This window comes from Pseudophryne corroboree, chromosome 11 (genome assembly GCF_028390025.1).
Source record: "Pseudophryne corroboree isolate aPseCor3 chromosome 11, aPseCor3.hap2, whole genome shotgun sequence".
In the NCBI taxonomy this organism is placed as follows: domain Eukaryota; kingdom Metazoa; phylum Chordata; class Amphibia; order Anura; family Myobatrachidae; genus Pseudophryne; species Pseudophryne corroboree.
In genome coordinates, this window is record NC_086454.1 from 353295901 (window position 1) to 353321475 (window position 25575).

Consider the following 25575-nt stretch of genomic DNA (forward strand, 5'->3'; position numbering starts at 1 on the left):
TGGGTGATATATCACGTGGGCCGGTGTTGAGGGTCCTGTTATGCTGGGTGACTTGGACACATGGGTGAGTGGCCCTTCCCGCTACATAAGACAAGCAATATCTGAGGTATAGGCTGCTCCTGAGATGCTGCTTGGAGTATATAGCTCTTCTCCATGATATTTTGGCCATAGGGGGCGCTGTTCCTTTGACATTTACAGCTGATAATAGCAGTTTATGTTGGGCAAGTAAGCAGCATTGCAGCTCCCGGTCATAATAGTGATTGTCAGTGGTGATGCTGAGACTTGTAGTCCCTACCAATGATTGAGAGATATAGCCTGGTGTCTATACATGAAAGACTTGACTAGAACAAGACCCAGAAGTTTGTTATTCACTTTTTCACTGTTCAGTGTTTCCCTGTAACAGGGGTAAACAGCCTCACGCTTTGCAGAACTACAAGTCCCAGCCTGGCATTTGAAGGCACCTGCTCTAGAACAGAAGCGTAAACAATCTAATAGATGAAATCTGAGGTTACCCTCGTGCCCTCACCATGTGTGTAGTCTGGAGACTGGAGACTGGCTGCTTGTCCCAGCAGAGACCGATATTTCCCAGCACTTTGCATATGTGTTGTCTAGATGCACCCAGTGCTGGTCACCCTGCGTCCCCTGCTGGTCACCCTGCACCCTCTGCTGGTCACCCTGCACCCTCTGCTGGTCACCCTGCACCCTCTGCTGGTCGCCCTGCACCCTCTGCTGGTCGCCCTGCACCCTCTGCTGGTCGCCCTGCACCCTCTGCTAGTCACCCTCTGCTAGTCACCCTGCACCCTCTGCTGGTCGCCCTGCACCCTCTGCTAGTCACCCTGCACCCTCTGCTGGTCGCCCTGCACCCTCTGCTGGTCACCCTGCACCCTCTGCTAGTCGCCCTGCACCCTCTGCTGGTCGCCCTGCACCCTCTGCTAGTCACCCTCTGCTAGTCACCCTGCACCCTCTGCTGGTCGCCCTGCACTCTCTGCTAGTCACCCTGCACCCTCTGCTGGTCACCCTGCACCCTCTGCTGGTCGCCCTGCACCCTCTGCTAGTCACCCTGCACCCTCTGCTGGTCGCCCTGCACCCTCTGCTGGTCACCCTGCACCCTCTGCTGGTCACCCTGCACCCTCTGCTGGTCACCCTGCACCCTCTGCTGGTCGCCCTGCACCCTCTGCTGGTCGCCCTGCACCCTCTGCTGGTCGCCCTGCACCCTCTGCTGGTCGCCCTGCACCCTCTGCTGGTCGCCCTGCACCCTCTGCTGGTCACCCTGCACCCTCTGATGGTCACCCAGTATCCTCTGCTGGTCGCCCTGCACCCTCTGCTGGTCACCCTGCACCCTCTGCTGGTCGCCCTGCACCCTCTGCTGGTCACCCTGCACCCTCTGCTGGTCGCCCTGCACCCTCTGCTGGTCGCCCTGCACCCCCTGCTGGTTTCCCAGCATCCCCAGCTGGTCCATTCCCTGCTGGTTGCCTAGAATTCCCTGCTGGTCATCCAATATCCCCTGCTGGTCACCCTGCCACAGTTGCAAGACACCCTGCTACCACTGCTGGTCACCCGGTCACCGTTGCTGGTCACCTAGTATTCCTGCTGGTCACCCTGTCACCCCTGCTGTATTGTTACAATGAAGAAAGTATAAATTGCTATTAATACCTGGTGACTGGAAATGGGGTGTAATAATGAACATGTTTACTACATGAAGCGTCACCCTAACATGTGTTATGACTGGTGAAAGGGTTAATTGAGCGCTGAGTGTTGTGTAAAAATAGCTCTTTTCATGTGTATAATACTAGTTTATAATGAGGATTTATGAGCTGTGAGATTAGCGTGTGGGAGGAATTCCCATTTTATCTTACTAGGACCCACCTAGTTTACACTGTGCAGCGTCCTCTAATTAGCCAGTGGCTCACTTACAGTATGCGTGTTACACGGCGTCACACATCGCCCGACAGCGGGCGGTCTCCTGTCAGGCTGATCTCACCTGTTACTACTCCGTGGCAGAATCATGCACATGGCGGGAGTTGTAGTCTTACAGGATATGGTATAAAAGGCTGACATCCAGAATGTCGGCACCAGAATATCGACATGGTCTGAATGTGAAATGTCAACTTTGCCAGAATGTCGACAGTCGGCACGTCGACAGTGCATTTTTCCATTGATTTGTCGACTAATCCTAACCCTAAGCTCAACTCTAACCGCAGCCCAACACTAAACCTAACCCTAAAATCACCTGCCGGAAATGACAATGTCGACATTCTGAACGTCGCCGTTCTGAATGTCACTGTCCTACAGCGCCATGCTAGTGTGTCTCACTGTGCAACTTAAACATTGACTAATGCAATAGGACATGAACACAACACCTATTTTTGTACATCCACCAGGACGCACAACAAAAATGGCCGCACATATGGTCTGAAGTTGAGCAGGTGTATGACCTGAATATTATTATTTGCCGTCATTTCTTTCTTTATTTTCTTTTTTCAGTTATGTTTTTTTATTTGAGTGTTAAGCACGACTGATTTAGAGGCACTTGAGCGGTTGCTTTTCCTTTGAGGCCAGAGGCACACCTGTAATCTGAGAGCCTCCGATGCGGCTGGGGTACTGATTCTGACCTTCACGAGCCTTTCAGAGACAGGAAGCAGAGCTGTTCTGGACCGATTACCAAGCACAAATATCCGCAGAGCTTTTCTGTTGCCGACTGTGATTGAAAGAAACCCGCTCCCTGTTAATTATCCACCCTGGCTTGACGGGTGAAGAGCTCCGGTTGCCTTTAAAGCGCTGCCAGGCTTCCAGAGCCGAGGTGGGCAGACCTCTGGTCACCAGCTGCTGTGGCACAGATCCCATTAACTGGCAGGGCATGCTGACATTTGTGGTTCAGCAACAGCTGGCAAGACGCTGATTGCTCAGGCCTGTTCTGCTGGGTACTTTTATCGCCCTAAGCTGCAGTTTAATGACGACACGCTATCGACACGCAGCACAAGCTGCTTACATTGTGCACACACTGGATAAGTCTGCAGGGGCTTATTCTATTCATTTGTTACATTATTTCATTTATTTCTAGAGGTTTCTGGAACTACTTCAAAGAATCAGCCCCATAACCCTTGATGGCCCTGATTGAACCTGTCTTTATCACTTGCAGCAGTTGTGCATGTGAAGTTTTATCTGGCATTAGGCGTAGTCACTGGGGGAAATGTACGAAGCAGTGATAAGCATGTGGAAATGAGCCAGTGATGAGGTTGGCCATGGTAACCAATCAGCTGCTCCGTATAATTTGAAGGTATGCGAATTATAAACGTTACGTCAATGCTGATTGGTTGCCATGGGCAACTTCTCCACTGGCTCACTTCTCCCGCTCTTTTCACTGCTTAGTACATATCCCCGTTAGTGTGCTTTGAAATGCTCCCCTCTGCCCCAGTGCTACTCCCAGATCCTTGTGGAAGTCACCTCTGTCATGTGTTATTTACTTGTCCTTTCACATTTGCATGTATACAGCTGGGAACGGAAGGTGACATTACAGCGGTACACACCTATTTCCCTGTATTTACGGTTCATCTCATGTGAGAATCATGGCAGCCATTTATAAGGTTACTTCAGTCTATAAACCTTAATCACAATTTGCCTGAGTTCCCCGTTTACAGTAGTTTGTGCCAAGAACTTTATATTCCAGTACGGTCTGTTCAAACAGGACACATGTAAAGTAGAAGTCTATGGTGGTTCTATATACATTTATCTCACAGGACACATGTACAGTAGAAGTCTATGGTGGTTCTATATACATTTATCTCACACAGGACACATGTACAGTAGAAGTCTATGGTGGTTCTATATACATTTATCTCACAGGACACATGTACAGTAGAAGTCTATGGTGGTTCTATATACATTTATCTCACACAGGACACATGTACAGTAGAAGTCTATGGTGGTTCTATATACATTGATCTCACACAGACACATGTACAGTAGAAGTCTATGGTGGTTCTATATACATTGATCTCACACAGGACACATGTACAGTCAGAGGCGGAACTACCGGCAGGGCAAGCAGTGCGTTGCACTGGGGCCCGCCTCTGTCCAGGGGCCCAAGCATGTAATGAGTCAAACTGACTCATTACATGCCGCTGTGCGCTGCGGGCAACCGCTGCCCGCAGCGCACAGCCGCCCACAGAGGAGAAGAGCAGCGGCACGGACGGGGGAAGGAGGAGGACGGAGGTGAAGGAGGGAGCCGCAGCAGCGCTTTGTTACTGGTGGAGGCGCTGCTGCTACTGCCCCTCTGCTTCACTATAGGCTGTCTTCCGAGAACAGCCTATAGTGAAGCAGGGGGGCAGCAGCAGCAGCGCCTCCACCAATAACACAGCGCTGCTGCGGCTCCCTCCTCCACCTCGTCTACTGCCCGGGAATCGTCAAGCTGCACGAGGAGCCTGAGCCAGCGGAGAGGGTAAGTATGATTCTACGTTCTTTCTTTCTCTTTATTTCTTTCTTTCTTTCTGTCTCTTTCTTTCTTTATTTGTTGGGACTGCCTGCCGCTATGTGTAAAAATGGGGGACTGCCTACCGCAATGTGTAAAAAGGCTGGACTGCCTGCCGCTATGTGTAAAAATGGGGGACTGCCTGCCGCAATGTGTAAAAATGGGGGACTGCCTGCCGCAATGTGTAAAAATGGGGGACTGCCTGCCGCAATGTGTAAAAATGGGGAATCTGCCTGCCGCAATGTGTAAAAACGGGGGACTGCCTGCCGCAACGTGTAAAAAGGGGGAATCTGTCTGCCGTAATGTGTAACAAGGGCACGCTGTCTGCCGTAATGTGTAACAAGGGCACGCTGTCTGCCGTAATGTGTAACAAGGGCACGCTGTCTGCCGCTATGTGTAACAAGGGCATGCTGTCTGCCGTTATGTGTAAAAAGGGGACGCTGTCTGCCGTAATGTATAAAAAGGGGGACGCTGTCTGCCGTAATGTGTAAAAAGGGGACGCTGTCTGCCGTAATGTGTAAAAAGAGGAATCTGTTCGCTGTAAGGTGTACATTTACCTCACACAGACACATGTACAGTAGAAGTCTATGGTGGTTCTATATACATTTATCTCACACAGACACATGTAAAGTAGAAGTCTATGGTGGTTCTATATACATTTATCTCACAGGACACGTACAGTAGAAGTCTATGGTGGTTCTATATACATTTATCTCACACAGGACACATGTACAGTAGAAGTCTATGGTGGTTCTATAAACATTGATCTCACACAGGACACATGTACAGTAGAAGTCTATGGTGGTTCTATATACATTTACCTCACACAGACACATGTACAGTAGAAGTCTTTGGTGGTTCTATATACATTGATCTCACACAGGACACATGTACAGTAGAAGTCTATGGTGGTTCTATATACATTGATCTCACACAGACACATGTACAGTAGAAGTCTATGGTGGTTCTATATACATGTATCTCACACAGACACATGTACAGTAGAAGTCTATGGTGGTTCTATATACATTTACCTCACACAGACACATGTACAGTAGAAGTCTATGGTGGTTCTATATACATTTATCTCACACAGACACATGTACAGTAGAAGTCTATGGTGGTTCTATATACATGTATCTCACACAGACACATGTACAGTAGAAGTCTATGGTGGTTCTATATACATTTACCTCACACAGACACATGTACAGTAGAAGTCTATGGTGGTTCTATATACATTTATCTCACACAGACACATGTACAGTAGAAGTCTATGGTGGTTCTATATACATTGATCTCACACAGGACACATGTACAGTAGAAGTCTATGGTGGTTCTAGATACATTTACCTCACACAGACACATGTACAGTAGAAGTCTATGGTGGTTCTATATACATGTATCTCACACAGACACATGTACAGTAGAAGTCTTTGGTGGTTCTATATACATTTACCTCACACAGACACATGTACAGTAGAAGTCTATGGTGGTTCTATATACATTTATCTCACACAGACACATGTACAGTAGAAGTCTATGGTGGTTCTATATACATTGATCTCACACAGGACACATGTACAGTAGAAGTCTATGGTGGTTCTATATACATTTACCTCACACAGGACACATGTACAGTAGAAGTCTATGGTGGTTCTATATACATTTACCTCACACAGACACATGTACAGTAGAAGTCTGTGGTGGTTCTATATACATTTATCTCACACAGACACATGTACAGTAGAAGTCTATGGTGGTTCTATATACATTGATCTCACACAGGACACATGTACAGTAGAAGTCTATGGTGGTTCTATATACATTTACCTCACACAGACACATGTACAGTAGAAGTCTATGGTGGTTCTATATACATTTACCTCACACAGACACATGTACAGTAGAAGTCTATGGTGGTTCTATATACATGTATCTCACACAGACACATGTACAGTAGAAGTCTATGGTGGTTCTAGATACATTTACCTCACACAGACACATGTACAGTAGAAGTCTATGGTGGTTCTATATACATGTATCTCACACAGACACATGTACAGTAGAAGTCTATGGTGGTTCTATATACATTTACCTCACACAGACACATGTACAGTAGAAGTCTATGGTGGTTCTATATACATTTATCTCACACAGGACACATGTACAGTAGAAGTCTATGGTGGTTCTATAAACATTGATCTCACACAGGACACATGTACAGTAGAAGTCTATGGTGGTTCTATATACATGTATCTCACACAGACACATGTACAGTAGAAGTCTGTGGTGGTTCTATATACATTTATCTCACACAGACACATGTACAGTAGAAGTCTGTGGTGGTTCTATATACATTGATCTCACACAGGACACATGTACAGTAGAAGTCTATGGTGGTTCTATATACATTTACCTCACACAGACACATGTACAGTAGAAGTCTATGGTGGTTCTATATACATTTACCTCACACAGACACATGTACAGTAGAAGTCTATGGTGGTTCTATATACATTGATCTCACACAGGACACATGTACAGTAGAAGTCTATGGTGGTTCTATATACATTTACCTCACACAGGACACATGTACAGTAGAAGTCTATGGTGGTTCTATATACATGTATCTCACACAGGACACATGTACAGTAGAAGTCTATGGTGGTTCTAGATACATTTACCTCACACAGACACATGTACAGTAGAAGTCTATGGTGGTTCTATATACATGTATCTCACACAGACACATGTACAGTAGAAGTCTATGGTGGTTCTATATACATTTACCTCACACAGACACATGTACAGTAGAAGTCTATGGTGGTTCTATATACATTTATCTCACACAGACACATGTACAGTAGAAGTCTATGGTGGTTCTATATACATTGATCTCACACAGGACACATGTACAGTAGAAGTCTATGGTGGTTCTATATACATTTACCTCACACAGACACATGTACAGTAGAAGTCTATGGTGGTTCTATATACATTTACCTCACACAGACACATGTACAGTAGAAGTCTATGGTGGTTCTATATACATTGATCTCACACAGGACACATGTACAGTAGAAGTCTATGGTGGTTCTATATACATTTATCTCACACAGGACACATGTACAGTAGAAGTCTATGGTGGTTCTATAAACATTGATCTCACACAGGACACATGTACAGTAGAAGTCTATGGTGGTTCTATATACATTTACCTCACACAGACACATGTACAGTAGAAGTCTTTGGTGGTTCTATATACATTGATCTCACACAGGACACATGTACAGTAGAAGTCTATGGTGGTTCTATATACATTGATCTCACACAGACACATGTACAGTAGAAGTCTATGGTGGTTCTATATACATTTACCTCACACAGGACACATGTACAGTAGAAGTCTATGGTGGTTCTATATACATGTATCTCACACAGACACATGTACAGTAGAAGTCTATGGTGGTTCTATATACATTGATCTCACACAGACACATGTACAGTAGAAGTCTATGGTGGTTCTATATACATTTACCTCACACAGACACATGTACAGTAGAAGTCTATGGTGGTTCTAGATACATTTACCTCACACAGACACATGTACAGTAGAAGTCTATGGTGGTTCTATATACATGTATCTCACACAGACACATGTACAGTAGAAGTCTATGGTGGTTCTATATACCGTATATACTCGAGTATAAGTCGACCCGAATATAAGCCGAGGCACCTAATTTTACCACAAAAAACTGGGAAAAATTACTGACTCTAGTATAAGCCTAGGGTGGGAAATGCACGGTGCCAGGGGTTTTCATGCTCACGGTGTCATGCTCGTTGCCAGGGATTTCATGCTGTAGGTGTTATGCTTGTTGCCAGGGGGTAATGTTTGTTTCTAGGGTTGTGCCCCCAGTGCCACATATACCCCCAGTGACAGATATCTCCCCACAGTGCCAGATAAAAACATGCCCCCGTTGCTTTGCCCCCAGTAGTTATGCCCCTTCTTTGCCCCCAGTAGTTGTGCCCCCTCTTTCATTGCCCCCAGTAGTTATGCCCTCTCTTTCATTGCCCCCAGTAGTTATGCCCTCTCTTTCATTGCCCATAGTAGTTATGACCCCTCTTTCTTTGCCCCAGTAGTTGTGGTGCCCCCTTTCTTTGCCCCCAGTAGTTGTTGTGCCCCCTTTCTTTGCCCCCTGTTACTGTGCCCCCGTTGCAGCTTACAAACACACACTAAAACAATACTTACCACTGCCCCGCTCCTGCTTCCCGACCGCTTCTTCTGCTGCTGCGCTGCTCCGCTCCGTCTGTCCACCCGCTCCGTCTGGCCGCCGCTCCATCTGTCCACCCGCTCCGTCTGGCCGCCGCTCCATCTGTCCACCTGCTCCGTCTGGTCGCCGCTCCGTCTGGCCGCCCGCGCTGGCGCCCGCTTCCCGGCACCCGATCATCTCTATGGGAGAGACGTCATGACGTCTCTCCCATAGCAACGCCGCACAGACACTAGAGGTCAATAATGACCTCTAGTGTCTGTCCCTGGAGCCGGCTGCAGCGGACGCCCACACAGCCCACGGCGTCTGCTGCAGCCGTTGACTCGAGTATAAGCCGAGGGGGGCTTTTTCAGCACAGAAAAATGTGCTGAAAAAGTCGGCTTATACTCGAGTATATACGGTACATTTACCTCACACAGACACATGTACAGTAGAAGTCTATGGTGGTTCTATATACATTTATCTCACACAGACACATGTACAGTAGAAGTCTATGGTGGTTCTATATACATTGATCTCACACAGGACACATGTACAGTAGAAGTCTATGGTGGTTCTATATACATTTACCTCACACAGGACACATGTACAGTAGAAGTCTATGGTGGTTCTATATACATGTATCTCACACAGACACATGTACAGTAGAAGTCTATGGTGGTTCTATATACATTTACCTCACACAGACACATGTACAGTAGAAGTCTGTGGTGGTTCTATATACATTTATCTCACACAGACACATGTACAGTAGAAGTCTATGGTGGTTCTATATACATTGATCTCACACAGGACACATGTACAGTAGAAGTCTATGGTGGTTCTATATACATTTACCTCACACAGACACATGTACAGTAGAAGTCTATGGTGGTTCTATATACATTTACCTCACACAGACACATGTACAGTAGAAGTCTATGGTGGTTCTATATACATTGATCTCACACAGGACACATGTACAGTAGAAGTCTATGGTGGTTCTATATACATTTACCTCACACAGGACACATGTACAGTAGAAGTCTATGGTGGTTCTATATACATGTATCTCACACAGACACATGTACAGTAGAAGTCTATGGTGGTTCTAGATACATTTACCTCACACAGACACATGTACAGTAGAAGTCTATGGTGGTTCTATATACATGTATCTCACACAGACACATGTACAGTAGAAGTCTATGGTGGTTCTATATACATTTACCTCACACAGACACATGTACAGTAGAAGTCTATGGTGGTTCTATATACATTTATCTCACACAGACACATGTACAGTAGAAGTCTATGGTGGTTCTATATACATTGATCTCACACAGGACACATGTACAGTAGAAGTCTATGGTGGTTCTATATACATTTACCTCACACAGACACATGTACAGTAGAAGTCTATGGTGGTTCTATATACATTTACCTCACACAGACACATGTACAGTAGAAGTCTATGGTGGTTCTATATACATTGATCTCACACAGGACACATGTACAGTAGAAGTCTATGGTGGTTCTATATACATTTACCTCACACAGGACACATGTACAGTAGAAGTCTATGGTGGTTCTATATACATGTATCTCACACAGACACATGTACAGTAGAAGTCTATGGTGGTTCTAGATACATTTACCTCACACAGACACATGTACAGTAGAAGTCTATGGTGGTTCTATATACATGTATCTCACACAGACACATGTACAGTAGAAGTCTATGGTGGTTCTATATACATTGATCTCACACAGGACACATGTACAGTAGAAGTCTATGGTGGTTCTATATACATTTACCTCACACAGGACACATGTACAGTAGAAGTCTATGGTGGTTCTGTATACATTTACCTCACACAGGACACATGTACAGTAGAAGTCTATGGTGGTTCTGTATACATTTACCTCACACAGGACACATGTACAGTAGAAGTCTATGGTGGTTCTGTATACATTTATCTCACACAGGACACATGTACAGTAGAAGTCTATGGTGGTTTTGTATACATTTATCTCACACAGACATGTACAGTAGAAGTCTATGGTGGTTCTGTATACATTTATCTCACACAGACACATGTACAGTAGAAGTCTATGGTGGTTCTGTATACATTTACCTCACACAGGACACGTGTACAGTAGAAGTCTATGGTGGTTCTATATACATTTACCTCACACAGGACACATGTACAGTAGAAGTCTATGGTGGTTCTGTATACATTTACCTCACACAGGACACATGTACAGTAGAAGTCTATGGTGGTTCACTCTATCTCTCTCTCTATGCCTCCTGCATAGGGCAGCCATTTTCGGGTCGCAGCGGCCACGTGTGACTGTGTACCCGCCCAACGCTGTGTTGCCGCCCCGTGAAGCCCGGCGTTCGCATCTCGTCTCGCATCTTCACAGAGCATTGAAGTGAGCAACCTGACTAGATTTGGCATGCATGCCAAGTCTGGAGTCGGCGATAGCGATGCGCGGGGCCCTGCATTGCTATTGCTATGGGGCATACACATGGAGAGATCCATGCTTAATTGCTTAGAATTTACGCACAAATCTCTCCGTATGTACCCCCCTTTAGTTTTGATTTGAGATTAAAACTTTATTTTAAAAAGGTCTCACTTAATGGTAATTACCCCTGCCCACCCCCCACCCCCAATTATTTGTAGCCTTACCCCCAACTATTTGTTAACAAGAATGGTGATGTTTGACCAGACATCTACCATAGGGCAGGGCGTCATTGATTAATCCGGCATTAAGAACACTTTGCAATATACACATTTCCAAGCGTTCGTGAGCAGGTGACAATGGAAAGTGTAACTGGGGGAGGGGGGGGGCCTGACAGTGCTGGGCGGGTGGCGTTCAGCAGGTTAATATGACCCCATAGTTTCTGTGGGACTCTGTAACTGTGTGGAATGTACAGTGCTGTCGGTAAAACGGTGAACCTTGACCTGGAGTTACCTGAATATCCGGAATCCCATTAAGATGGCGGCCCTAGGGCCTCACAGCAAATGTGGGATGTTTTTTAAGGTCACTTTACTTGACTTTATTGATCTGTACACAAAAATTTATTATTTTTCATTCCGGATCCCGTCTGTGTAAATCAGCAATGTCTTTATATCACCCAGGCAGAGCTGGGACAACTCTTTGCTCTCTGCATTGGGCAAATGTAGCTCTGTGTCATAGCCTATGGCAAATATAATATAAAAGACTTACCTAAAATCATACCGGCAGGTTAGACAGATAAAGCGGTGTGTTTAGTTATAGTTGCAGTAGAACATGTTCAAATAAGTTAAAGTTATTTGAGGGTGGACAACTTCTTCAACATTTGTAGAATTAGCTTTATTAAATGACACCGCCATCGCGTCCAGCCTCTACAGACGCACATAGTAGTTTATACCCAGCCTGAGATCATCTCCAGGTGCCTTCTATAGAGTCCGGAACATATGGGGGTAAAGCATGGTGCCTCCGTAGTCTGTGCATCTAATCTGGGAACCATCCGAGACTTTATCAGACAGGGCCTGATTGACAAAGGCTGTTAGAGCTACAGTTACAGTTTCCTTTCATAACGCTGTCACAGGCCCTGCCAGACCCAAACCTTCTGCTTGTTTGGGGGAGTTCGAAGGCAACAAAAATCCTCCTCCCTCCCAGCAAGGGCCATTTAGAGTTAGTGGCAAATCCGGCTATTTGGTGTCAAATCTGTTTGATGCTGCGAAGGATACATTTTAAATGCCCACCCTGGCTTAGAGGGGCGAGGGGCTGTACCAGGCAGGGTATAATAGATATGGCTGGCACATCAGTGCAGCATGAAAGGTCACACTACTCGCCCTGCATGCTACATTGGTGGCAAGACTGGCACCAGGCAAAATGTATATCTGTTACTACACCAGCCGCATGGCGTGGAACTGGGAAAGTGATTTAAATAGCTTTTGGTTGAAATTCATCCACTATTAATAAATGGCCAGTGAACCCCTTTTATTCTGTCCCCACTTCATCTCTATAATTACACCCTGACCTTCCTACTGCACCGTACAGGTCTTTACCCAGGCTGTGGGCCCATGTGAGGTTGCCCGTGGTTCCCTCTCATTGTCTTCAGACCCATATATACACTATGTAGATAAAAGTGATTGGACACTGCCAGCAAATAGATCAGCGAGATGTTACTGACGTCAGTACTGTGTAGACCACCACGTGCAGTGATTACTGCAGACACCCTTCCTGGCAAACTGCCCACAAGTTCCTGGACATCAGCGGGTGGTGTGTTTTGCCACTCCGCCTTAAGTGACCAACTGCGACACTGAAGAATGTCGAGTCAGTCTAGGACGCACCCGTCACGCCAATTCCTCCCGGAGGTTCTCAATGGGGTTAAAATTTGGACTCTGAGATGTCCCGTCCACCCGGGTTACTGACTTTCCTGCATACTCTTCCAGCGTCGCCCTGGAAACAGGACATCGCGCAGCCTACGATTGTCCCCGTTTCAAACTCGGCTAGCGCCTTCCGAAAGCCAATTCATTAGCAAATGATGTCATCAGTGCCCTCTTCCTGTTTTATACCTTCATCAACACGTGTCTGGTGCAGGGGGGTGGGGTGGGGGCACAGGGAGGGAGGGGGGGGGTCTCAATCACTTTTGACTACATTGGGTATAGAGAGAGAGAGTGAGTGAGTGGCTGTCATTGAACAATAGGATACATTGTATCTGAGTAAGAACAGTTACTGTACAAAGCTCCACTGGTACATCGCATCATAGGGACGTCACCAAGAGCAAATTCAAGGTTTGTAACCTGTCATTAGAGAGCAGCCGTCCTCAGACTGGATGTAATTACAGGTTTCACATGGGGGCTATCCAACTCCGTGGCTTCCCAGTACACCAGTCACGTGGCTCCCCAGTACACCAGTCACGTGGCTCCCCAGCACACCAGTCACGTGGCTCCCCAGCACACCAGTCACGTGGCTCCCCAGCACACCAGTCACGTGGCTCCCCAGCACACCAGTCACGTGGCTCCCCAGCACACCAGTCACGTGGCTCCCCAGCACACCAGTCACGTGGCTCCCCAGCACACAAGTCACGTGGCTCCCCAGCACACCATTCACGTGGCTCCCCAGCACACCATTCACGTGGCTCCCCAGCACACCAGTCACGTGGCTCCCCAGCACACCAGTCACGTGGCTCCCCAGCACACCAGTCACGTGGCTCCCCAGCACACCAGTCACGTGGCTCCCCAGCACACCAGTCACGTGGCTCCCCAGCACACCTGTCACGTGGCTCCCCAGTACACCTGTCACAGCATTACCCATACTACTGCAAGATGTGGCCAGGTTTAACATACAAAATGACAATCAGATGGTCAGAGATATATATTATATTATATATATATATATATATATATATATATATATATGCAAAAAGATAGTACAGCGCCACTTGTGAGGTGAAAATCTCAGTAAAACTATGTAAACGAATTATAAAATTTCGATAAAAAGCTAAAAGCCCACGTAACCTTATAAAATGGTGTCAGCCCAACCCTAAAAATGCAACACTGGTATAGTATTGTTAAAAAGTATAAGAAATGGGGGGATAGGGGTACCGGCGACAAGTGTGGCTGAAAACAATGTTTTTATATGCTTTAAAAAAGCCAAAGACGTTATAAAATTATAAAAATAAGTTTTTAATATATACGAGAGTAAAAACAGTTTAAAAAATGGTTTTAAAATACAAGAAAACATTTTTTTCATATAAAACTATACGAGAAATAAAAGGATAGGAATTCAAACTTAACTTGAAAACAGTGGGTGGTCAGTACAGGCCCAACGCGTTTCGTTTCAGCAGACTTCTTAATATATACTCTCGTATATATTAAAAACGTATTTTTATCATTTTATAACATCTTTTGGCTTTTTTTTAAAGCATATGAAAACATTGTTTTCAGCCACACTTGTCGCCGGTACCCCTATCCCCCCATTTCTTATATATATATATATATACCACCAACCTGAGGCACCCCTGCAAGTGACCCGCAGCACCCAGGGAGCCACGGCGCACAGTTTGAGAACCACTGCCATAATGTATAAAAGAATGTATATCGGTTAGGCAAGAAAAGCCACCATAAAATACTGGGAGCCTGAGTTTGGGACGTTCTCCATTAATACCAGAATAAAACGGATACTCAAACAAAATAAAGGTAGTTTATGTGTGATAAATTTGACGGCAAACACAGTAGGATTAATCCCCCCCCCCCCCCCCCCCTTCCTTCCAAACGGAAACTTGAAATGGTATTATATATGCAGGAACCGAAAAACATGACGTTTCCGGAACATTGCCCCAAGGCAAGATTTATACTCTTATTAACCAGGTGTGTGATGTAAGATGTGTCACACTCAGGATACTAGCGACGCTGATTACACACACAGAGAGGGCTTTACGAAACTGCTTGTGCCACACACACGCGCATATATATATATATATATATATATATATAATCGAGAAGGGGGGGGGGGGGGATCTGTTCATGGTTGGAAATTACTATCATGGGTTAGTTTAGGGGAAGGATATGTACAATAGTGACAGAGCTGAGCCTGTCAATGAGGCTGTAATAGATTTATATTTGCATATTAGAATGACATAGGATGATGGGAATGGTGACTGTTGCACCTGCAGCTCTTGAGAGAGAGAATTGCGTCTGTGCACAGGAGCAAACCTCTTAAATACTGTGGACGATCAGGTTACCACTTACCAGCCCACTTCTACCACCGCTGCCATCTCATTAAAAGTGCCGTACAGAGGCGGAATTAGTGAGGTGCTGCCTCAGGCACTGACTGCACCCACAGAGCTGACATCTGTGACCCAGCGCATTACTCTGCGGGGAAACCAGCATCAGTTCCTCAAACTGTCCTGCTGCAAGTGTCAGCGGCGGATTTGATGGCGCGCCGATGGTGGACTATATAGGGCTCAGCGCATACTTGCCTACCTGCCCCTTCCCATGAGGGAGAAAATGCTCTGTTCCTGGACTTTCCTGGTAATGTATGATTGCCATCACCTGTGGTGAAACACCTTTCTTATCAATTACCTAGCTCACCACAGGTGATGGCAATCATACATTACCAGGAAAGTCCAGGAACAGAGCATTTTCTCCTCATGGAGAGGGGCAGGTAGGCAAGTATGGCTCAGCGTCTCAGGACTCACATACTCCGGCGCACGCTAGTGCGCAAGGGGGAGGCTGAACCTAGCATCTGCATATTATTGCACCCACGGGCGCTAGTGCGGGCGCATCAGCGTCCATCTTTAAATTGGGCCCTTAAGCTGGGTAAGCACTGAAGCGATCTCGACCCGATATGTCATTTGCAGCCGAATTGTGACGACATATCGGCCTTATCGTTCAGCGTGTACGCCCAAAGTGCGCACTCCCGCAGTCAAATGTGCTGCACAGCCAACCGCACAATGGGGGTCATTCCGAGTTGTTCACCCATTGCCGATTTTCACAACGGAGCGATTAATGTGAAAATGCGCATGGTACGCAGTGCGCATGCGCTAAGTATTTTAGGCTCAAAAATTAGTAGATTTACTCACGGCAGAACGAAGAAATTTCAACGTTGAAGTGATCGTAGTGTGATTGACAGGAAGTGGGTGTTTCTGGGCGGATACTCAGCGTTTTCATGGCGTTTGCGAAAAAACGCAGGCGTGCCAGGGAAAAACGTGGGAGTGGCTGGAGAAACGGGGGAGTGTCTGGACGAACGCTGGGTGTGTTTGTGACGTCAAACCAGGAACGAAAAGGACTGAGCTGGTCGTAATGGCAGAGCACGCCTGGAGCTACTCAGAAACTGCGGGGTAATCGTTACGAGAAAATTAGAGAATCTTTCGTTCGCAATTCTGCTATGCTAAGATACACTCCCAGTAGGCGGCGGCTTAGCGTGTGCAATGCTGCTAAAAGCAGCTAGCGAGCGAACAACTCGGAATCACCCCCTATATCGCATGTGGCGCCGTGCAGTGTAATGAAGTACGGAACGAGATGTCGTTCCGTCCTTCGTTACATTGTTCTGATGTGTACTGCAGTAACAATATGTCGCTCCAGGGGGTACTCAGCATCAGCGCGGTGCCGAGTCTCTAACCGGCTCTGGGATTCAGCGGATCTCTGCTATAACCCAGAACCTTGTACAGTGATCTGGCGTAACTAATAGATTTATTCACTTGTCATGTGTGTGTATATGTGTGTAATTATATATATATATATATATATATATATATATATATATATATATATATAATTTCCAGCTTAGAGATATAAAAACATATAATTATCCTGCACACATATATAATTACTCTACATATAGTTGTGGGCAGTCTCTGTTTTCTGTCTCACCCACTGGCACAGTAGCGAAACCTCGCACAGGCCGCATCTCCTATTGTGTCTGCCTGACATACTCGGTAAGGGTTTATGTTCTGTTCTGGTGACGGCTATTCTGGTACCCGCTCCTCCTGCACTCCTGCCAGCTGATAGAGGGCATCCGTCCACCATACATCACATGACCTCGCAGTGAGTGATGTCCGTGTTCTGGAACCCTCGCTTACGGTTATTGCTGACCTTGCTGTATACTGTTTATATTGCCAATAGTACATACACCGGCATTGTACTGACACTTTATTATAGTATAGCACAGGGGTAGGCAACGCCACTTGCCATGGAACTACAAGTCCCAGCATGCCCTGACAAAGTTTTAGTATGCCCTAACAGCAAAATTGTGGCCGGCCATGCTGGGAGCTGTAGTTACACCGGGTAGCTGTTGATCTACCGACGGTCATAATCCCGACCGACCAGTCAAAATACCGGCACGGTCAAAATACCGACATTCTTTATGCCGACATGTTCAAAAATGTCAGCATTTCAAATGACTAACTGAAGTCATGGGCAGCATGGATGGTGTAATGGTTAGCATTACTGCCTCACAGCACTGAGGTCATGGGTTCCATTCCCACCATGGCCCTGTGTGGAGTTTGTATGTTCTCCCCTTACCTGCGTGGGTTTCCTACGGGTACTCCGGTTTCCTCCCACAATCCAAAAATATACTGGTAGGTTAATTGGATCCCAACACAAATTAACCCTAGTGTGAATGTGTGTGTGTGTGTGTGTACATGTGATAGGGAATATAGAGTGTAAGCTCCACTGGGACAGGGACTGATGTGAATGGCCAAATATTCTCTGTAAAGCGCTGCGGAATATGGGGGTCATTCCGAGTTGTTCGCTCGTTATTTTTTTCTCGCAACGGAGCGATTAGTCGCTAATGCACATGCGCAATGTCCGCAGTGCGACTGCGCCAAGTAAATTTGCTATGCAGTTAGGTATTTTACTCACGGCATTACAAGGTTTTTTCTTCGTTCTGGTGATCGTAATGTGATTGACAGGAAGTGGGTGTTTCTGGACGGAAACTGGCCGTTTTATGGGTGTGTGTGAAAAAACGCTACCGTTTCTGGGAAAAACGCGGGAGTGGCTGGAGAAACGGGGGAGTGTCTGGGCGAATGCTGGGTGTGTTTGTGACGTCAAACCAGGAACGACAAGCACTGAACTGATCGCAGATGCCGAGTAAGTCTGGAGCTACTCAGAAACTGCTAAGAAGTGTCTATTCACAATTCTGCTAATCTTTAGTTCGCAATTTTAATATGCTAAGATTCACTCCCAGTAGGCGGCGGCTTAGCGTGTGCAAAGCTGCTAAAAGCAGCTTGCAAACGAACAACTCGGAATGACCCCCTATGTGTGCGCTATATAAATAACTGGTAATAAATAATATTAAAGTTATCTATTAATGTTATTAATCTGGTACAGTATCATGCATGCACTAGCTGTATCTAACACACACACACACACACACACATATATATATATATATATATATATATCTCAAGGGTCCCAGCCCATGCACTCTCTAATGGTTATGGAAACCAATGTGGTGGCTGGCCACACCCCCTCTGGAGACTGGACACACCCCTAAACATGTGCCCTACCACTATATTCCCCCGGTGGGCAATTCATGCCCCAGTCCGACACTGACCGCAAGTTTAGAGATTCGGCTATAACGGTAATTCATGATAAATGCCCCTGCCCCAAAGGCCGTGCAATCTAAATATTGCACCTAGAAAATAAGTGGGTAAATCAGAAATCTGGTGATTTGCATTTGTACTTGCTGTCAGTAAATTTACTGACTGTTGTCAATGCATCTGCTCAATCTCCAGTCAGGAAAACACCATCAAAGGATACTGGACTTAAAATCTACCATTGTTGTCATTGTTCGTTCGCAAGTACTTGTATATTATTTGCAGGACATGTTAAATAGGACGCAGCATTGTTAGGACTGCGGACCGTTCTCAGATAAATCCCCTTTTACAGCCCTGTTTACTGCTCATTGAAATAAGACTGCATGCAGGATGTTTCCCGCCTGGCGTGGCTGTCAGGGGACAATGGGCTGTTTCTCGCCCCTCATGGCCAGCCTTTTATTATCTCAGTCAGTGACAAATCTCACAGTCAGTGGACGCTTTCCACTAAGGAGTGACTCAGATGATGAAGATGAAGTAACTCGGACAACGAGAGGCGACATTTATAGGCCCAGATATTCCGGCACTCTCTAATTACACGTATAAAGTTTATTGGGAGTTATTTTGTACCTTTTTATTTTTCTGTAATTGTCGCATTCCACGCACAACCTGTTGTTACCAATACGCCACGACTGCCATTTGCTGCGTCATCATGGCCTTGTGTCTAGGGCTGTACCAGAGGGGCAGTCGCCCAGGGCGCAAAGCTGAAGGTGGGACAGGGAATTCACATTTTAGTTTTTCATTTGGTTACAATTGAGGGCTTGGGTTCTGTTAATTTTCCATCTTGCCTCAGGCAGTAAAATTGCTAGTCACGGCTCTGGTGATTGGATGACCTGAATCCACGCGGATGACTGTGGTATACATATCTGGGGAGTATGTGTCATAGGCGGCAATCGTACACTGCCCCTAGTGGTCAAATCTAAAATGTATTCAAGATAACATACTTTTACTCTCACACAAGGCCATTAACCAAACTACACCAACGTACATCTCTTCACTTATCTCAAAATATCTACCAACCCGTCCCCTTCCCTCTTCACAAGATCTACTTCTCTCATCCACTCATTACTCACTCCCATTCAGGATTACAGGACTTTCTTCGGGCTACACCCACTCTGTGGAATGCCCTCCCACGCACAATAAGACTCTCCTCTAGTCTCCAAACCTCCAAGCGTTCCCTGAAAACTCACCTCTTCAGACAGCTAATCACATTCCAGAACTACTCACATAGCCTTCATAAGCTTTCCTATCCGATTATATCCCCACTGTACAGTCCACACATATCCCCCACATGTTTTATCTTTCTTCACTTTCCCATCCTCCTGACCCCAAGGCCAACATCACTGTGTGACCTTATCATACAGCCCACCAAGAACCTTTGCAATCTGGGAGACCATTATGTGACAGGTAGCACCTATCCTTGTATATCAATGTCTATTTCCCTATAGAGTGTAAGCATGCGAGCAGGGCCCTCCTACCTCTATATCTGTCTGTTATTATTGCCCAGTTTTGTTCTAATACTGTTGTTCCAATTGTAAAGCTCAACGGAATATGCTGCGCTATATAAGAAATAATGATAATAATAATAGTAATAATAATAATAATAATTGTCCGCCTGATGGCAAACTGAGTTTCTAGGGGTAAATTAATTTACTAAAGCTTCTAAAACAGAGAATTGCCCATAGCAACCAATCAGAAGCTCTTTATCATTTTCTAAAAGGCAATAGAGAAATGATAGACAGCATCTTATTGGTTGCTATGGGCAACATCAATTCTCCGTTTTAGAAGCTTTAGTAAATTTACCCCTCGCAGTTGCGGGAGCTGCCGTCCCTTATGTTGGAACAGCTTTTACCAGCCTGCCCTGCGTTAGTCTAACTTGCACTGATGAGAAGCGGTTGCTATGGGTGATCTCCCATGTACATTGTATGTAGAGCTAAGATGCCACCTGTGTCGTGTAACAGATTTCTGTGCCAGCAGGCTCCTGTAACCTCTTGTTTGCTGGACAGGCCTTTGACAGAATGTTTTTATCTTTATTGACTACAGGGTAAATCCATCGCGCAGACCGGTCGCAGCAAACTGCAGAATCAAAGGGCGGGATTGAACAATCAGATCCTGAAAGCCATGCGGATGAGAGCCGGAGCTGAGAACCTCCTGCGGTATGTTCCCATCCATTCATCCCGTCTCTGTGCCCAGCTAGAAAATGAGGCCTTTGTTCTGTCGGCCCCGGTGATCTAAGATTCCCAGAGCTGATTCCCAACAGATGCAAGAGACTAATGAACGCCGTGAGACAGTGCTTTGATTGTAACAACAGTTCATGCGCAGGTTACCATGGCTCTCCCTCCCCAGTCTGGGCTGGGACGCCGCGCACCGCGCCAGGGAGCACCGTGTACCACTTCATCTGCTATTGTAGCCTGCACCTCATGTACCAAATAAACAGATGCCTGCACCAAATAAACATGACGGGGGTTGCCATAATAAACCTTCATAAGGGACGCTTATGAATTACACAGGTTCTGTGGCTGAAATAAAGCAGGTGAAAGGCAGACGTGCCGGTCTCAGGCGTACAGGAACATACCAGCGGCCCGTACACTGCAGGCACACAGAGTTATTCAGGTCACAGCAGCAGGTGGCTGCCATAGAGGGGGAGCGGCCAGTCCCTGAGGGAACCGTCCTGCAGCCCAGTGTGCAGCATTTTTGTGCGGCTCCCTCGTTTAACACTTGCCTTTGTTTTTGTTTTGTTCGGGGCCATCTTAATAGGTTCGGGGCCATCTTAATAGCATTGGGATCGGCCTTGGGCAAAGCAATGCACTGGGGCCCCTACACACCCATTCACGGGTGCCGTGCCTTCTTTCCACATGCTTCCATACAGTGAACAGCAGTCAGCACTCTGGTGGATAGTTCCAGCCATCTGACAGCCATTCACCGTCTGGCTGTAGGCGGGGAGGCAGGTAGAGAACGCAGCCTCGCTGCCATGATTGCACGACCACCACCAGCCTCCAGCTCAGAGTCCCCTAGAATTGTGAGGCCCTTGGCAGCTGCCTAATGTGCCTACATGTTAAAGTGGCCCTGCCTATGCCGCAGATGCGGCCGCATTGCACGCTCACAAATAAATGCGGATCGTCTGTATTCAGAGTTGGCAGCATCTATGGGGCTGCCCCTCCCCCATCCGTGGTAGCCGCCGCCACTATTAGCGCCCATTTGTAACGGCTGTGTATTGGGGCAAGACATCTAGCTGTATCACACGGATCTCTGCGTATGCTCCCGTCTGAGTAGCCCACTTCACAGAATGGATATGAAGTAGTCCCTAGTGCAATGAAATACATGACATAGCGGCGATTTAGAGGTTATATACGGGCATCGCCAATGCAATGCTTGAATCTTTAATATCCATCAGCCGCTGCATAAATATGAAGATAGTATAACTTCTCTATGAACTACAGCGACCAATGAGACGTTTTCTGTCATGAGTCATGCACTGGACATATGGAAGGTGACTGCTGATTGGCTGCTATAGATTGCAGCACTTCATAGTCTTGTGTTATAGTCTGTGTGCTCGCAGTGCCGCATGGTTGTCTGGCTGTGACAGAGCTCCGTCATTAGTCCACTTACAGCTGCGTATGTTCCCCCTGTGTTGTGCGTTGTTATATCACACAGGATCGCTATATACTTCTCACCTGAGCGCAGACTCACACAGGGTCATCCAGCTGGCTGAGCGTCTGCCTCTGACCCTGCAGCTATTGTGGGGGGTGATGGTGAAGAGAACAAAAGAAAAGAAATGGTTAACTAGCAGCAAGAAGGGATAGCTAATATATATGGTATCCAGTATTTAGGTCGACAACACTTAGGCTGACACTCATTAGGTCGACCACTATTGGTCAACATGGTCATTATATCGACATGGCAAAGGTCGACATGAGTTTTTCACATTTTTTTTTTTTTAATTCTTTGAACTTTTTCATACTTCGCGATCAATGTGGACTACGATTGGGAATAGTAACCGAGCCATGCGAGGGGACACGGTGCACTAATTGGGGTTCCAAGTCACTTTACGAAGACAACTACACACAAAAAAAGTCGACCTTTTCCACGTCGACATAATGACCATGTCGACCTAGTCACTGTTGACCAAATGACTGTCGACCTAGTTACTGTCAACCCAGCAATCCACACCCATATATATAGTGAAGGTTTTGCCCACAGCAACCAATTAGATTCAAGCTAACATTTATCTAGTATTATCTAGAAACTCATAGGTCAAATCTGATTGGTTACTATAGGCAAAACCTCCACTTGTCCTCTTTGGAAGGTTTGATACACCTCCCCCTAGAAGAGCAGCCTTCTATACGAACAATCCGATAGATGACATTATCCAGTATGAAGAAAGGCTTGGGATCTGTCCTGTTACACAGGTGAGCTGTGTGGGTGTGAGGAGTGACATTGCAGGTTGTACAGCCGCACGTCTATAGCTGTCTGTGCTGAGCATAGAGAGGGACAATGGGGAAGTCTCTTTGCTCCGCGCTGGACTTTATACCCGGCCTTTAGGACAATTACTCACAGTGAGCGCTGACATAAATGTGGGTGTTAGCGTTAGGTGGGCTGCGAGGGGAAGGATGTGTGGTGGGGATACAGAACAATAACACCCACCAGCTACAAGCCGCCCTTTCAGTCTGAGAAGGAGATTTATAAAAACTTGGAGAGAAAGAAAGTGGACGGAGTCACAGCCAATCAGCTCCTGCCATTTTTCAAACACAGTCTGTAACATGTAAGTTAGGAGCTGATTGGCTGGTACTTTATCTCCGTCCACTTTGGGGGTCATTCAGAGTTGATCGCTCGCTAGCAGTTTTAGCAGCCGTGCAAACGCATTGTCGCCGCCCACTGGGGAGTGTTTTTTCGCTTTGCAGAAGTGCGAACGCCTGTGCAGCAGAGCGCCTGCAAAATCGTTTTGTGCAAAACAAGACCAGCCCTGTAGTTACTCTTCGTGTGCATGGATTCTAACGACGGAGGGACGGCTTTTGACGTCACACACCCGCCCAGCGTTCGCCCAGCCACGCTTGCGTTTTCCCCGACACGCCTGCTTTTTCTTCTAAGCACTCCCTTAAAACGGTCGGTTGCCACCCGGAAACACCCACTTCATTACAATTTTCCTGCGTTCTGCCGTGCGACTGAAAGCTTCGCTAGAACCTGTGCAAAACCACAAAGGACTTTGTACCCGTACGTCACGCGTGTGCATTGCGGTGCATACGCATGCACAGAAATGCTGATTTGTAGCCTGATCGCTGCTCTGCGAACAACAGCAGCTAGCGATCAACTCGGAATGACCCCCTTTATCTCTTTCCAAGCTTTGATAAATCTCCCCCTGAGAATGTTTATGAATGGCGCACACATGGACACGTGGGTTACACAAATGTAACATGACAAAATACAGGTGATCCCATTCATTGATAAGCCAGTCTTTTTCTATGGCAAATTTTCATCCAAAAGGACTGGATCGCAGCTGATTAAAGTGCATCTCTTGTGACCCTACAGTTAGACTTTGAGGCCCTGATTATGTCTCACCTGGGATGCCGCTGAAGTGGGGGTAGTACGGGTCTGGTTCCAGTTTCCATGGTGTGTCTAAAGATGCACCAGGCGGTATTACAGCGCCTATAGACAGATGTACGTTCACACGAATGTACACCATGTAAGAGCTTATAGTAGTATGAAGCGTAATGCTACAGACGTGACTACGGCAAAGGACGCAAACATTGTATGTATGTATGTATGTATGTGTGTGTGTGTGTGTGTGTATATATATATATATATATATATATATATATATATATAGTACTTAGTTTATATCTTTTCCAACATCAGTACACACACAACTCCATTATTAGCTATAATAATACAGGGTAGGTCGAAACGGAAATGCTACAGTACTATAGAGAAGGTAGAAAGGGGAATGGTACAGTACTACAGAGGAGGTAGACAGGGGAATGGTACAGTACTACAGAGGAGGTAGACAGGGGAATGGTACAGTACTACAGAGGAGGTAGACAGGGGAATGGTACAGTACTACAGAGGAGGTAGACAGGATAATGGTACAGTACTACAGAGGAGGTAGACAGGGGAATGGTACAGTACTACAGAGGAGGTAGACAGGGGAATGGTACAGTACTACAGAGGAGGTAGACAGGGGAATGGTACAGTACTACAGAGGAGGTAGACAGGGGAATGGTACAGTACTACAGAGGAGGTAGACAGGGGAATGGTACAGTACTACAGAGGAGGTAGACAGGGGAATGGTACAGTACTACAGAGGAGGTAGACAGGGGAACGGTACAGTACTACAGAGGAAGTAGAAAGGGCAACGGTACAGTACTACAGAGAGGGTAGAAAGAGGAATGGTACGGTACTACATAGGAGGCAGAAAGGGCAATGGTACAGTACTACATATGAGGCAGAAAGGGCAATGGTACAGTACTACAGAGGAGGTAGACAGGGGAATGGTACAGTACTGTAGAGGAGGTAGAAATGGCAATGGTACAGTACTACAGAGGAGGTAGAAAGGGCAATGGTACAGTACTACAGAGGAGGCAGAAAGGGGAATGGTACAGTACTACAGAGGAGGTAGAAAGGGCAATGGTACAGTACTACAGAGGAGGCAGAAAGGGGAATGGTACAGTACTACAGAGGAGGTGGAAAGGGAAATTGTACAGTACTGCAAAGGGGGAAGACAGGTCAATGGTACAGTACTATAGAGGAGGCAGAAAGAGGAATGG

General features: G+C 46.3%; 1 protein-coding gene across 1 annotated transcript in view; it reads left to right on the forward strand.

The window, feature by feature from the left end:
• The first annotated feature begins 20834 nt into the window (after positions 1-20834).
• The window catches only part of RHPN2 (rhophilin Rho GTPase binding protein 2), a 46289-nt gene continuing 41548 nt past the window's right edge, over positions 20835-25575 (forward strand). The window contains exon 1 of the mRNA XM_063945995.1: positions 20835-20970. Within this exon, the coding sequence (XP_063802065.1) occupies positions 20936-20970 (35 nt within the window). The 5' untranslated portion in view covers positions 20835-20935. The remainder of the gene's footprint in view (positions 20971-25575) is intronic.